Source organism: Hyla sarda, chromosome 4, assembly GCF_029499605.1.
Source record: "Hyla sarda isolate aHylSar1 chromosome 4, aHylSar1.hap1, whole genome shotgun sequence".
NCBI lineage: Eukaryota > Metazoa > Chordata > Amphibia > Anura > Hylidae > Hyla > Hyla sarda.
In genome coordinates, this window is record NC_079192.1 from 103,354,209 (window position 1) to 103,367,705 (window position 13,497).

At 42.0% G+C, this 13,497-nt stretch overlaps 1 protein-coding gene across 3 annotated transcripts in view; it reads left to right on the plus strand.

The window, feature by feature from the left end:
- IGF1R (insulin like growth factor 1 receptor) overlaps positions 1 to 13,497 on the plus strand; it is a 205,326-nt gene that overhangs the window by 147,502 nt on the left and 44,327 nt on the right. For all 3 annotated transcript variants that reach the window (XM_056571842.1, XM_056571843.1, XM_056571845.1), the window contains 2 exons: positions 7,438 to 7,582; positions 12,272 to 12,486. In XM_056571842.1, the coding sequence (XP_056427817.1) occupies positions 7,438 to 7,582; positions 12,272 to 12,486 (360 nt within the window). The remainder of the gene's footprint in view (positions 1 to 7,437; positions 7,583 to 12,271; positions 12,487 to 13,497) is intronic.

Consider the following 13,497-nt stretch of genomic DNA (forward strand, 5'->3'; position numbering starts at 1 on the left):
AAACCATTTCCTCTGTAGTATTCAGCAGCTAATAAGTACTGGAAGGATTAAGATTTTGTAATAGAAGTAATTTACAAATCTGTTTCACTTTCTGGCACCAGTTGATTTAAAAAAAAAAAAAAGTTTTCCACAGGAGTACCACTTTAAATTGATGCTCTGGGAGCCTTTGCAATAAAAAAAAAAAGACTGACTGTTCTATTAAAATAAAGCATTCCATTTATGGATCTAGTTTTAAGGACAAAGTCATTTTAATGTTATTTATAAAGTAAGATTGTACTGGGGGCTGCCATTACTGTAGCCTCTTGTTGTCACTTCACAACACTTAAACAGTTGCTTTATGGCAGCACAGGGCATAATAAAGTTAAAGGGGTTCTCCGGTGCTTAGACATCTTACCCCCCTATCCAAAGGATAGGGGATAAGATGCCTGATCGCGGGAGTCCCGCCGCTGGGGACCCCTGTGATCTTGCACGCGGCACCCCGTTTGTAATCCGTCCCCGGAGCATGTTCGCTCCGGGTCTGATTACCGGCGACCACAGGGCCGGCGGCGTGTGACGTGTAATAGCTGTCACGCCCCCTCCCATAGGCTTGCATTGAGGGGCGGATAAGATGTCTAAGCACCGGAGAACACCTTTAAGACTGAGTGTCTCATAGAAAAGCATGGACTGCTTACTGCATATGTGGATAGCACAGGCTAGGTGAAATGAAAGGGGGAGCCAGCACCATTTTCTTAAAGTCCTTGAGAAGCACTGGCCTCTCAATGGAGCAACCGGGGGGAAATAAATAGCCGGCAGAGAAAATGGGGGAGGGGCACCACAATATCTCCAACAAAATGGTGACAGTGGAATTGAAAAATCTACAAAACCCCCTCCCCCCCTCCTTTTGCACATAGACAGAAGAGGAAGGAAGATGAGCGAGGCCAGATTTGCAGCACTCCATTTAAAAATTCCTTGCTTTCACCAGATTCCTAATGAAAGCTCCCTCTGCTGGTCAACAGTGGGAGATATGAAAAGTTATTAAATTTTTCATATTTTGTGACATGTGACAAGTAAAAAAAAAAAAATGTAAAAATATTTACAAATATTAAAAAAATGGGAAAAAATTATTTGATGACATTCCCTTTAAGGGAAAGCTAAATGGAGTAAAGATATTCCTAATCAAAACCTGATCCAGAGTGCTCTGGACCTCGGACTGGGCCAAAAATTCACCTTCCAAGAAGGCAATTGCCCTAAGCACACAGCCAAGACAACACACGAGTTGTTTAGGGACAGCTCTGTGAATGTCCTTATAGGTAATCTGTCATCAGCATCACCTGCACTAACCTGTTCTACAGGCTTCTACTACAGATGACAATGATGAAAATTATACTTACCATTTCATGCCTCCGGTTTTGGTATATGCACATGTTGAACTTGGTGCACAAGGGGTGTTCCCAAGTCCCTGGTGCACAAGCTCCACATTTGCATATACTGAAGATCAGCGATTACCGAAGGCATGGAATAAGTATCATAAACCTATGCCAACAGGATAGTGCAGGTAATACTGATGACGACAGATTCCCTTTAACCCCTTAAGGACCAAGCCCATTTTGGCCTTAAGGACCAGACCAATTTTTGTTTTTGCACTTTAGTTCTTTCCTCCTATCCTTCTAACAAAATCTACTGCGAAACAAAAAAAAATTGTTGGGTGAAATTGAAAAAAAAAAGCCATTTTGTAATTATGGGGGCTTCCGTTTCTACACAGTGCACTGTACGGTAAAAATAACACCTTATCATCTTTCTGTAGGTCCATACAATTAAAAGCATACCCAATTTATGTAGCTTTTATTTTAGTACATGCACCAAAATTTGTAAACTTAACTCCTTAACGACAATTGACGTAAATGTACGTCACGGTGCGGTGGTACTTTTAGTGCACCATGACATACGTTTACGTCATGGACATGACCGCAAGTATCGGACAGGTGCTCACGTCATGCGCGGCATGTCCCGGCTGCGATCAGCAGCCAGGTACCCGCCGGAAAATGGCAGACATCAGCGATTGCGCTGATGTCCGCCATTAACCCCCTCAGATGCCGTGATCAATAGAGATCACGGCATCTGCAGCAGTGCAGCACTTAAAATGTATGATCGGATCGTCCGCAGCGCTGCTGCAGGGATCTGCTCATCTGACATGGCGGCCACAGGTCCCCTCACTTGCCTCCGGCAATCTCCAGGGGTCTTCTGCTCTGGTCTGAGATGGAGCAGACCAGAGCAGAAGATCAGATAACATGGATTAGTGCTATGCCCTATGCGTGGCACTGAACAGTATTCACATTCAAATGATTGCTATAAATAGTAAAGTGTACAGCGTGAAAACAAAACCTTCCAAAATTTGCTAAATTGCGGTTTTCTTTTCAACTTCCCCACATAAATAATATATTTTTGGTTGCGCCATTCATTTTATGGTAAAATGAGTGATGTCATTGCAAAGAAAAATTGGTGATGCAAAAAACAAGCCCTCATATGGGTCTGTGGATGAAAATATAAGAGTTATGATTTTTAGAAGGTAAGGAGGAAAAAATGCAAAAATAAAATTGGCCTGTTCCTTAACCCCTAAAGGACCAAGACTGTTTTGTACTTAATAATGTCCTCTTCTGACCCCTATTAGTTTTTAGTTTTTTTTTTCTGTATATGGGCTATATAAGAGCTCATTTTGTGCGCCCTGAGCTGTAGTTCTTATTAGTACCATTTTTATTTTATTTTTTATGGGACTTTTTGATCGCTTTTTATTAACGTTTTTATTGTATACGAAGTGACCAAAAAAAGCGCAATTTTGTTCGTGTACGCCATTGACCGTGTGGTTTAACTAACCTTATATGTTAATAGTTCAGACATTTATGCACACGGCGGTGCATAGAGGACTGTTACATGCAATCCGTGGATTGCATACACTGTTCAATGCTATGCCATAGCACAGCATTGATCAGTGTTATCGGTGCTCTGCTGCTCAGCCTGTCATGGCTGGCCGGAAGCATCAGGTCACTGATTGGACGGCGAGGAGGCAGGGCAGGTCAGGGCCTCGGCCTCGTTGAGCTGTGGGTATCTTCTTTCAGATGCTGCGATCAACCTTTAATACCGGGCATCGGCCCGATCAGCGACAGGTACCCCCTTGTAACTTATGTACCAGGATGCAAGGGCTTAACAGGTAAAGGCTAAGTTTCCACACAGTTTTTTTTGGGGGGGGAATTCTTTGGCTCAAAAACTGCAGTGACAGTCTTTCAAAGTCTGAAGTGGATCTAGTAGGCAGGAAAAGTGTAAGTCCTCCCTTTATATTTCCTGTTCCTTTTGAACACACTTCCGGCTTTGACTCAAGAACGCCAAAAAACGCCAATAAAAAATAATTAGGGATCGACCGATATAGTTTTTTTAGGGCCGATACCGATAATCGGTCGGTCCCTAATAAGCGGTCGCGGTGCGGGGCATTATCGGCTTGTCGGCAAGGTAATTGCCGATACAGATAATGCCCAAAATCTTGATTATCGTCCGATAATATCGGCCAAACCGATAATCGGTCGATCCCTAGTATGGAGACTTAGCGTAAAGTGGCTATCCAAGAATAAAAAATAAAAAGAAGCTAATTTCTTAAAGAAAAAATTTTCAACAACAATTTTCAGGTTGTGTGTAGTATTGCAGCTCCGTTGCTTTGAAGTGAATGGAGCGAAGCCGGTTTTCTATCTTTGGGTAACAAAGTCCTGTAGCAGCCCCCTCTCCCTGTGCTTCAGATGAGGGGCCTCTATTTAGCAGGCTTTAAATTACTAGTCAATGACATGTAAACTACATCCTAACACTACTTTTGTCATCTCTAATTGACCTCCCGGATTGTGAGCTCTTTGAGCCAGAATTTTTCTTTTTAAAGAAAAGAGTTGGTTGCCATCCTAATTCTGGAATGTCTTCCATAGAATTCTATCGTCTCCCATACAAACTGTTGCCATAACAGAATATCAGCAGATGTTTCATATTTGTTGGACATTGCTAATAATCTATAAAACAAAGGCAGCCTTGTTCCTGCACCTTTATTGCACCTCATTGAACCAGTTACCTTTTGGCTGAGAGTCAGATGTATTTGGCTGCGTGTATCTCCTTGTTCACATGAAAGTTCCTGTAGCTTGGTCCGGACCAGGATGCAGAAATGGTAATAGCAGATGTCGGATTCAAGGGGGAATCTCTGATAACTCATGCAATACAAGACTGCAACCAGTAGTGCTGGCTGTGCCAAGAGAGAGGTTGCTGAAAGCTCACGACTTGTTACTGGCACCCATGTGGAGTATTCTTGGAAACTTAGACGGATACATGAAGAAGTTATGAATGGGAGCTTAAGAGCATCCCACTCCAGTGCTGTACCTGTCAATTCTCTGACAGTGGTATGTAATGAATCACATTCTCTTTACTGCATGTTAGCCAGATATTCTGATTTTAAGGAATTAAAACCTGTGCCCAGATTGATTCATAGAACGTATTTCTGCTTTATTCAGTGTAAATTGTTACTGGTGCGGACCTCAGGGATCTGTACTGGGACCAATTTTGTTTAATATCTTTATATGTGATATCGAAAAAGGTCTCACTGGTAAGGTGTGTCTTTTTGCTGATCTATATAATACATTTAAAAACATTGATTATGGGATGTAAAAAGATTGTCTTAGTTCTCTCCTGTGGAATTAATACTAAACTACAACTCTAGATCTGTATAATAAAATAATCCATACCAGAATCAGGGGTCTGGAAAAAAAATAAATAAAAAAGAAACTTGTCCAAGGGACTCAAATTGAGCACAATCTACTTGTCCCTTATGACAATCCACTTGTCCTGGTACACAAACATCTTCATTAACTACTAGCTGAGTACCCGGCTTTGCCCGCTTTTTCCTTCCTAATCCTTGTTGGGGAGAAAAATCAACAAAGGAGAAAGACCCCATGTCCCGACCCCATGTGCCGACTGAATTTGTGATGAAGCTGAAAATAGAAAGGGGACTTGGCTTTGTGGGACTGGGCGTGATTTTGCAAGCCAGACCAATGCACAAAAAGGGTAGAGAATAAAAGGAGTGGGGCTTTAAAAGTGGACATGTCTTTGTGAAATGGGACACATTCACCAGGAGATGCGGAGCTTGTGGAGTAAGGTACTGGAAGTCCCATATACTTGCATGGGACTTGAAACAAAAACTCATCTTTTATATAAGGGTGTAGGTAAGGGCTAATTTAACTACGGTATCATATATTTTTATTTGACATATAAGTAATATGTGTACCAGGTTTTATTGAAATATCTCCAGCCGTACGGAAGTTATGTGGGAACATACATTTCCCATAGATTTGCATGGGACTTTAAACAAAAACCCCGACCCTCACGAATGGGGGTAGTTAAGTGTTAAATTAACTATTCTATATTTTAAGTGGATATATAAGTAACTTGTGACCGGGTATTATTGAAATATCTCATGCTGTTATTAAGTTATGCAGTAACATATATTTCCCATAGACTTGTATGGGACTTTAAACTAAAACCCCTACCCTGGCAAATGGGGGGGAGTAAGGGTTAAATCACCTATCCTATGTTTTTTGTTGACATATAAGTAACATGTGTGCCAAGTTTCATGTTAATATCTTTAGCCGTTTGGACGTGATGCTAGAACATACACACATGCACACATACATACACATATACACATACACACATTGAGTTTTATAGATATATAGATTTATTTAGTTTTTGCACTTTCGTTTTTTCCTCCTCGCCCCATAATAGCCATAACTCCTATTTTTCCATCTACAGACCCATATGAGGGCTTGTATTTTGCAGGACCAATTGTTCTTTGTAATGGCATCTTTCATTTTTCCATAACGTATGCTCCAAAACAAAAACAAAAAATAATAGTTAGGTGAAATTGAGAAAAAAAAATGTAATTCTGCAAATTTGGGTTTTTTACTTTTTTATGCCATTCACCTTGTAGTTAGACTTACATGTTATCTTGATACTTAAGGTCTCTCTGATTACAGCAATACCATTTTTTTTTTCCAAAAAGTCTAAACTTTTTAGAATTTTTTTCAATATTTTTTTTTGTGCTATTTTCTGATCCCTATAAATTTTTTTGTTTTCTGTATACTGGGATGTGAGAAGGCTCATTGTTTGTGCTGTAATCTGCTGTTTGTATTGTTACCATTGCGGTATTGAGCTGACTTTTTGATCTCTTTTTACTACATTTTTTTTCTGGGATATGATGTTACAAAAATACTAAACCACAGAATTTTTAATATGTTAACGCCATTGACCGAACAGGATATATAATGTTATATTTCAATAGTTTGGACAATTACGCATGCGCCAATACCAAATGCGTTTGTTTATTATGTTTTCTGTATGGAAAATAGGAAAAGGGCAGGTGATGTGAACTTTTAATATGGAAGGGGTTAAAGGGGTTCTCCAGTGCTCAGACATCTTGTCCCCTATCCAAAGGATAGGGGATAAGATGCCTGATCACGGGAGTCCTGCTGCTGGGGACCCCTGGGATCTTGATGCACGCGGCACCCCGTTTGTAATCAGTCCCCGGAGCGTGTTCGGTCTGATTACAGACGACTACAAGGCCGGCGACGTGTGACGTCACGCCTCCGCCCCCGTGTGACGTCACCCTCCGCCCCTCAATGCAAGCCTACGGGAAGGGGCATGGTAAAAAACGTATCCCCTATCCACCACTGGGACTATAGGAGAGCTTTTCGGCTATTTTTGGGTCTCCCATAGAGCTATATGGAGGGGCGTGGGGGACCCTGCTTCAGACAGGGGGCATGGCGCGTTGCTCTGGGGGAAAGCTTGGGCTCCATACAGAAGCTTTTTTGGAGGAAGGAGGGGGTTGCCTGTGGATAGGGGATCATTTTTTTTTTACCACGAGACTTCTCCTTAATGTGTGTGTGGTTTTTTGTTTGTTTGTTTGTTTGTTTTAAACACTTTATTAATCCCCTTAGGAGACTTTAAGAAGGAATCATTAGATTCCTCATACAGATCAATCCAGTACTATAGAACTACATTGATCTGTGTGATCTGTGCTCTTTTGGTTAAGGCTAGTCCAATGCAGATCCACAGGGCATCCATGAATGAGGAGATACCTCCACAGTGGATCTCCCCCCCACGATTGCACTGCCAGGGGCAATCCACCCCACTAGACCACCAGGGGTCAACTTTGGCAGCGGCAATCGCCACATACTTGTTGGGGGCTTTTGGGGGCCATACTTGTTGCGGGTTTAGATACAGCTTTGTGGAGTAAATTAGTGCTTTAAAATCCTTAGCATAGACTGCTGTCTTTGCAATTGAGTAATCCACAGGAATAGTTTTCTTAATTTGTTTTAAATTTTCAACACATTTGTTGCTACATACTAATGGGTTCTTATGGTCTGTCTGCATGTTTAATTTTAGAAAATATTGCTGCAGAGCTGGAGAATTTCTTGGGCCTGATCGAGACTGTGACTGGTTATGTTAAAATCCGCCACTCCCATGCATTGTTGTCTCTCTCTTTCCTGAAAAACCTACGTTACATCAATGGAGAGAACCAAACTGATGGGTGAGTGTCCCTTTAATTTGATGAATATTCTTTTACCATCTATTATAGGGAACTTTTAATCTTGGCTATGATGAGGGAAGTTCAAATGGGTTATCCAGGTATGCATTGCAATGCAAACCTGTGGACAGGTGTGGTGCTGTTTTTAGAAGAAAGTAGCTCTGTTTCTCCATTCCTGGGTAACCCCTTTTAAAGGGGGTGCTCTGGGGGAAAAGTTTTTTGCATTTTTTTTTTGGGGGTTTTGTAAATCAACTGGTGCCAGAAAGTTAAACAGATTTGTAAATTTCTTCTATTAAAGAATCTTAATCCTTCCAGTACCTATTAGCGGCTGTATACTACAGAGGAAGTTCTTTACTTTTTGGATTTCTTTTCTGTCTGACCACAGTGCTCTCTGCTGACACCTCTGTCCATTTTTGGAACTGTCCAGAGCAGGAACAAATCCCCATAGCAAACATATGCTGCTCTGGACAGTTCCTAAAATAGATAGAGGTGTCTGCAGAGAGCACTGTGGTCAGACAGAAGAGAAATCCCAAAAGAAAAGTATTTCCTCTGTAGTATGCAGCCGCTAATAAGTACTGGAAGGATTAAGAATGTTTTATATAAATAATTTACAAATCTGTTTAACTTTCTGGCACCAGTTGATGTGGTGCATCTCTAGCAGCGCTAGCTGCACTCTGCAAGACTTCAAGTGCATTTTCTCCTAGACTGTTCCTGCATAGGGTGTTTTGACACAAGCGCATTGCATGCACATTTTTTGCATCCCAATTATCGATGCAAGTCTCGGCTGCACTGCAGGCCTGATGACTCGAGACGACAGCTGTCAATTTGGGTCACCTCAAATGCGGCCAGGTTGAAACTTGTATCTGTAACATGGATGCAAAAGTGCACATGTGATACGCTCACAGGAAACTGGCCTAAGTGACAGACTATTTAAAAAGTGTTGAGTTAACTTTAAGAGCAGCATCTAGGGCGCTTCTTCCGAACTGTAATTCACATAACAACTTGAAGAGATCAGCACAGCTAAACCTTCCTGGGCCCCACATGGTATTTGACTGATGCCAGGAATAGGTGAATCTCTGCTTCTTTTTTTGAGCCCAGGAATTCCAGTGTTTGGACATATTCCACTAGTTTTATCCTTTCACTCTGAGTCACAGAAGCAACCTGTTCTCTCCCACGAAGAGCTGGGCATGAGAAACGGGGGGCTCCTGTGTGAGGGGCATGAGAAACGGGGGCTCCTGTGTGAGGGGCATGAGAAACGGGGGCTCCTGTGTGAGGGGCATGTAGTATTTTTTAGGCCCTGGGAAATCTGTGTCTCCCGCAGTTTATCTGACCTGCTTGGGTGAAATTTCAAGTGCTGTGAATTCCTGGCATCCCAAACATTTTTATTCCCTTCTTTCCTTTTTTGCAGAGGCTTCTGTTAGTGTGTGAGGAATTTATAACTCATCCTAAAGTGTTTTTAACTTGTAAAATAACTACATAAAATATTGAACCGCATTATAGATTTGTTGTGTCCTGTGTATTTTATTCTGCTCCTGAAGGTTCTATGCTTTACTGGTTGCATGAATGTTACATAGTTACATAGTTACATAGTTAGTACGGTTGAAAAAAGACATATGTCCATCAAGTTCAACCAGGGAATTAAGGGGTAGGGGTGTGGCGCGATATTGGGGAAGGGATGAGATTTTATATTTCTTCATAAGCATTAATCTTATTTTGTTCCAGGAATGTATCTAATCCTGTTTTAAAGCTGTTAGTTGTTCCTGCTGTGACCAGTTCCTGAGGTAGACCGTTCCATAAATTCACAGTCCTCACGGTAAAGAAGGCGTGTCGCCCCTTGAGACTAAACTTTTTTTTCTCCAGACGGAGGGAGTGCCCCCTCGTCCTTTGGGGGGGTTTAACCTGGAACAGTTTTTCTCCATATTTTTTGTATGGGCCATTAATATACTTATATACGTTTATCATATCCCCCCTTAAACGTCTCTTCTCAAGACTAAACAATTGTAACTCCTTTAATCGCTCCTCATAGCTAAGATGTTCCATGCCCCATATTAGTTTAGTCGCGCGTCTCTGCACCCTTTCCAACTCCGCAGTGTCCCTTTTATGGACAGGTGACCAAATACGATTCTATTCACTTTTGCTCTTTTTTCATCAGGTTTGTACTGATTTTTGTTGGTCAGGATGATCTAATAGGCCATTGTTAGACACTGATTTTCAGTGGATCCTGTAAAAACTAATGCTTTTACACCAATGTGGACAGAACCTAATAATAAGAGAGCACAGTTTAATATGAACAATACCCAGAGGTATCTTTTGTACCCTAAAAGCTTGCAGATAGAGTTGAGCAAATCTACAGGAATCTAATGAATCGCCCATTGATTCATTTAGTCTTTTAGTGTCCAAGTGTTCAGATTCCCCAGAGAAGTCTGGAATCAGACTCTGGACTGTCTCATTACAGACAGTTACAGACAAGTTGAATGACCTTTGGGTCTTACTGTAAAGTTATTCAACCTGCAAGTTTAAAGAGCAATTACAATCACCAAAGATTATCCCATATACACAGAATAGGGTATACCAACCTCCTCTGTGGAGATCTGACCACTAGGACCCCCCACTGATCCTGAGAACAGAGGAAAATTGTCCCCAAGAATTAATGGACCACTGGCTTAGTGAGCTTAATTTTTATGGTGGGGAACAATTTCCCTTCATTCTCATACGGTCCAACAGTATATCCCCAATAGATCAGCTTGTTATCCCCTTTCCCTTGGATAACTTTTGGAGATAGGGATACCCCTTTAGGAGGAATGATGTAATCACACAGACTTACTGTGTTATGATGACTGTCCTATGCCAAGCCATGATTAGGATGGGCCCTTATTTCCTGGAAAGTAGGGATCGACCGATATCGTTTTTTTTTTTTTTTTAGGGCAGATACCGATAATCTGTGACTTTTCAGGACGATAGCCGATAACTTATACCGATATTCCGGTATAAGTTATCGCCTATTTCCCCCCTATCCCCCACCCACCACCCGGCCCCGCAGAAGCCTCTGCAGATCAATGATTTACAGTGGGCGCTTTAAATCAATGAACTGCAGCGTCCTTTGCGGGGCCAGAGATCGCCGCCACTGCCCGCTTCTCTCCCCCTACCTGTCCAGGGGTCCTCCCTAGTCCAACCACCGCCGCTGCCCCATTGCCTCCCCCATCCCCAGTTTTATAATTACCTGTTCCCGGGGTCCTCGCTACTTCTGGCTCCGGCGGCGTCCTGAGCTGTCACTGTGCGCACTGACTGTGAAGTCACGTTGAGGACGTCACTCATCATTGTGGCGCGCAGGACAACGCAGGAGCCAGAAGTAGTGCGAACCCCGGAAACAGGTAATTCTAAAACCGGCGATGGTGGAGGCAATGGGGCAGTGGCGGCAGTGGTCTCTGGCGAGGGGGCATTATCGGCATATTGGCAAGGTAATTGCCGATAATGTCCGAAATCGTGAATATCGGACGATAATATCGCCCAAACCGATAATCGGTCGATCCCTACTGGAAAGAATCAAAAAGGTTGCCAATAAATAACAGCAAGCATAGATCTTGAAAGAGGGAATGTTACAATGTAATATATATATATATATATATATATATATATATATATATGTTGGAAAATGTTGTTCTAACCTTTCAGTATAAGCAGAACTATGATAAATAACCTCTATTTCTGAATACAATTTTTCTTCTATAGCCTTTATGCCGATAGTCATGCTGGTTAGTGATGATGACCTGATGTTCAGGCTCTTCCCTTGTGTTTTGGTGGAGCAGCTCTTCTGAACCAGCTTTATTTTTAGAGTATACAGCACGTTCACACAGGTTAAAGAGTATAACTAATCGGAACTTGGAGCTTTCATGAAACGTTTTCTCACACATACCTCAGCCAAGACAAACTCTTCTTTCCTAGCTCTCCTGAATCCGACCATTTCAGCTGTAGGTAGAAAGGAGAAAAAGGACAAACTGGAGGCATATACACACTTTTTGGAGATATGCTTTGGTGTGTCCCTAAAATCAGGGCTGTGGAGTTAATACAAATATACATACTCAAACTGGCTTCAAAGTACTATATTTGAGTTATAAAATGCATAGCTTGTTAGAAATGTATTTTCATAGGAATAAAGAATCAGTTACAGGCTGGCACTGCCCTGATAATGATGCCAGTCTCGGTGATCGTCACTCTTCTACAGAGCCTTCACATAGGTTGATCAGACGTGTGGATGGGTAACATGAACTATTGCTCGATCATTTAAGTTCATCACTGTTGGCCACACTTTGTCGTCTTATCTCTTCCAACAAGTAGCGGTTGTCCAGAATTGAGAACTAATTTTTATGAATATTATCCCTACGTTAGTGGTGGCACACACTGAGCATGTAACCAGAGGTCGACTCCATTCAGATGGCGACCGACCAAACTGTGTTTTTGCATTACGTTTTTTTAAATTGCTGTAATAATGAAACTTTATTCTGTATTAAATATACAAAAGAAGAAACACACAAAAAAAAGATATCACATATCCCTCAACAATTTGCCTTTTACAGTGCTGGATAGCAACTGGAAGGGTACTTAGAAAGTCATGTCATGAATTCTTTAGGATGTTTTCTACACCATTTTCATTGATGATATTTAAGTGTGTATTTTCCATCCTGTATTACATAGGTCTTATGCCTTTTATGTTCTGGACAACAATAATCTGCAGCAGCTGTGGGACTGGTCGAAGCACAACCTCACCATCAAGCAAGGCAAAATGTACTTTGCTTTTAACCCCAGGCTCTGTTTGAAAGAGATCTACGATATGGAAAATGCAACAGGAACCAGAGGAAGGCAGACAGAGTTGGACATAAATCCCAGAAATAATGGAGATATGGCTCCCTGTAAGTACCACTTTATAGGTTTAAAGTATATGAAATCAGCAGGTAAACTAGAGCTGTACCCAGAACTGTTATTGATGCAGTTTTAAAGCTACAGCCAGAGTGCGAATCAAGCAGAAAAGAGAAATAAAGATCTTTCCTTTATATTTGTATATCTTTATCCCCTTTTCTGTTCAATCTGCTCTGGCTCAAAAATCTACATGTGTAATTCCATCCCAATAGTTCCTCCTCACTACACTTTCTTGATGTAGTACTTTTTGCAGTAAGGCCTATGTTTTCCTAGATTTCATTTGTAGAAATCACGGATTTCCTGCTGTTGAATGGAAACCATTTAAAGGAGAACTCCGGAATATAAAAATTGTCCCCCATACTGCCGGCAGTAAAAAAATAAAGATGTACATACCTGCCTCTGGTAACCGGCTCCGGTCTCCGCTGCGATCCTCTTCCTGGTTGCCGATGGTTGGAGAATCATACTGCGCTCAGCCAATCACCAGCCGCAGTGAAGTCCCGACTCGGCCGGCGATAGGCTATCGCCGGCTGAGTCGGGACTTCACTGCGGCTGGTGATTGGCTGAGCACAGTAAAACTCTCCGACCACCGGCAACCAGGAAGAGGATCGTGGCGGAGACCGGAGCCGGTTACCGCAGGCCCCGGGGGAGCGGGGGGAAGGTATGTACATCTTTATTTTTTTTTACTGCCGACAGTATTAGGGACAATTTTTATATTCCGGATTTCTCAATTAATATAGGGTTTAGATGTAGATCAGAACAGGATAAGTAATGCAAGGTTTAGGGTAGCGGGCATCCAAAAGTTCATGACAATTGATGTGAATTTAAATGTTTTACGTTTTACAGAGTTCTGGCACCGTAATCTTCCTGCTGCATTGTGCGGTGGAGGCAGGGAGCTGGCTCCCCTGCCTTCTCCATATTCTCTGTCAGCCCCGCCCCCTTAATCATAATGCTAATGATTGCTATTGGTGAGTGCACACAGAGCAGAGTGCTCACCTGTGGCGTTC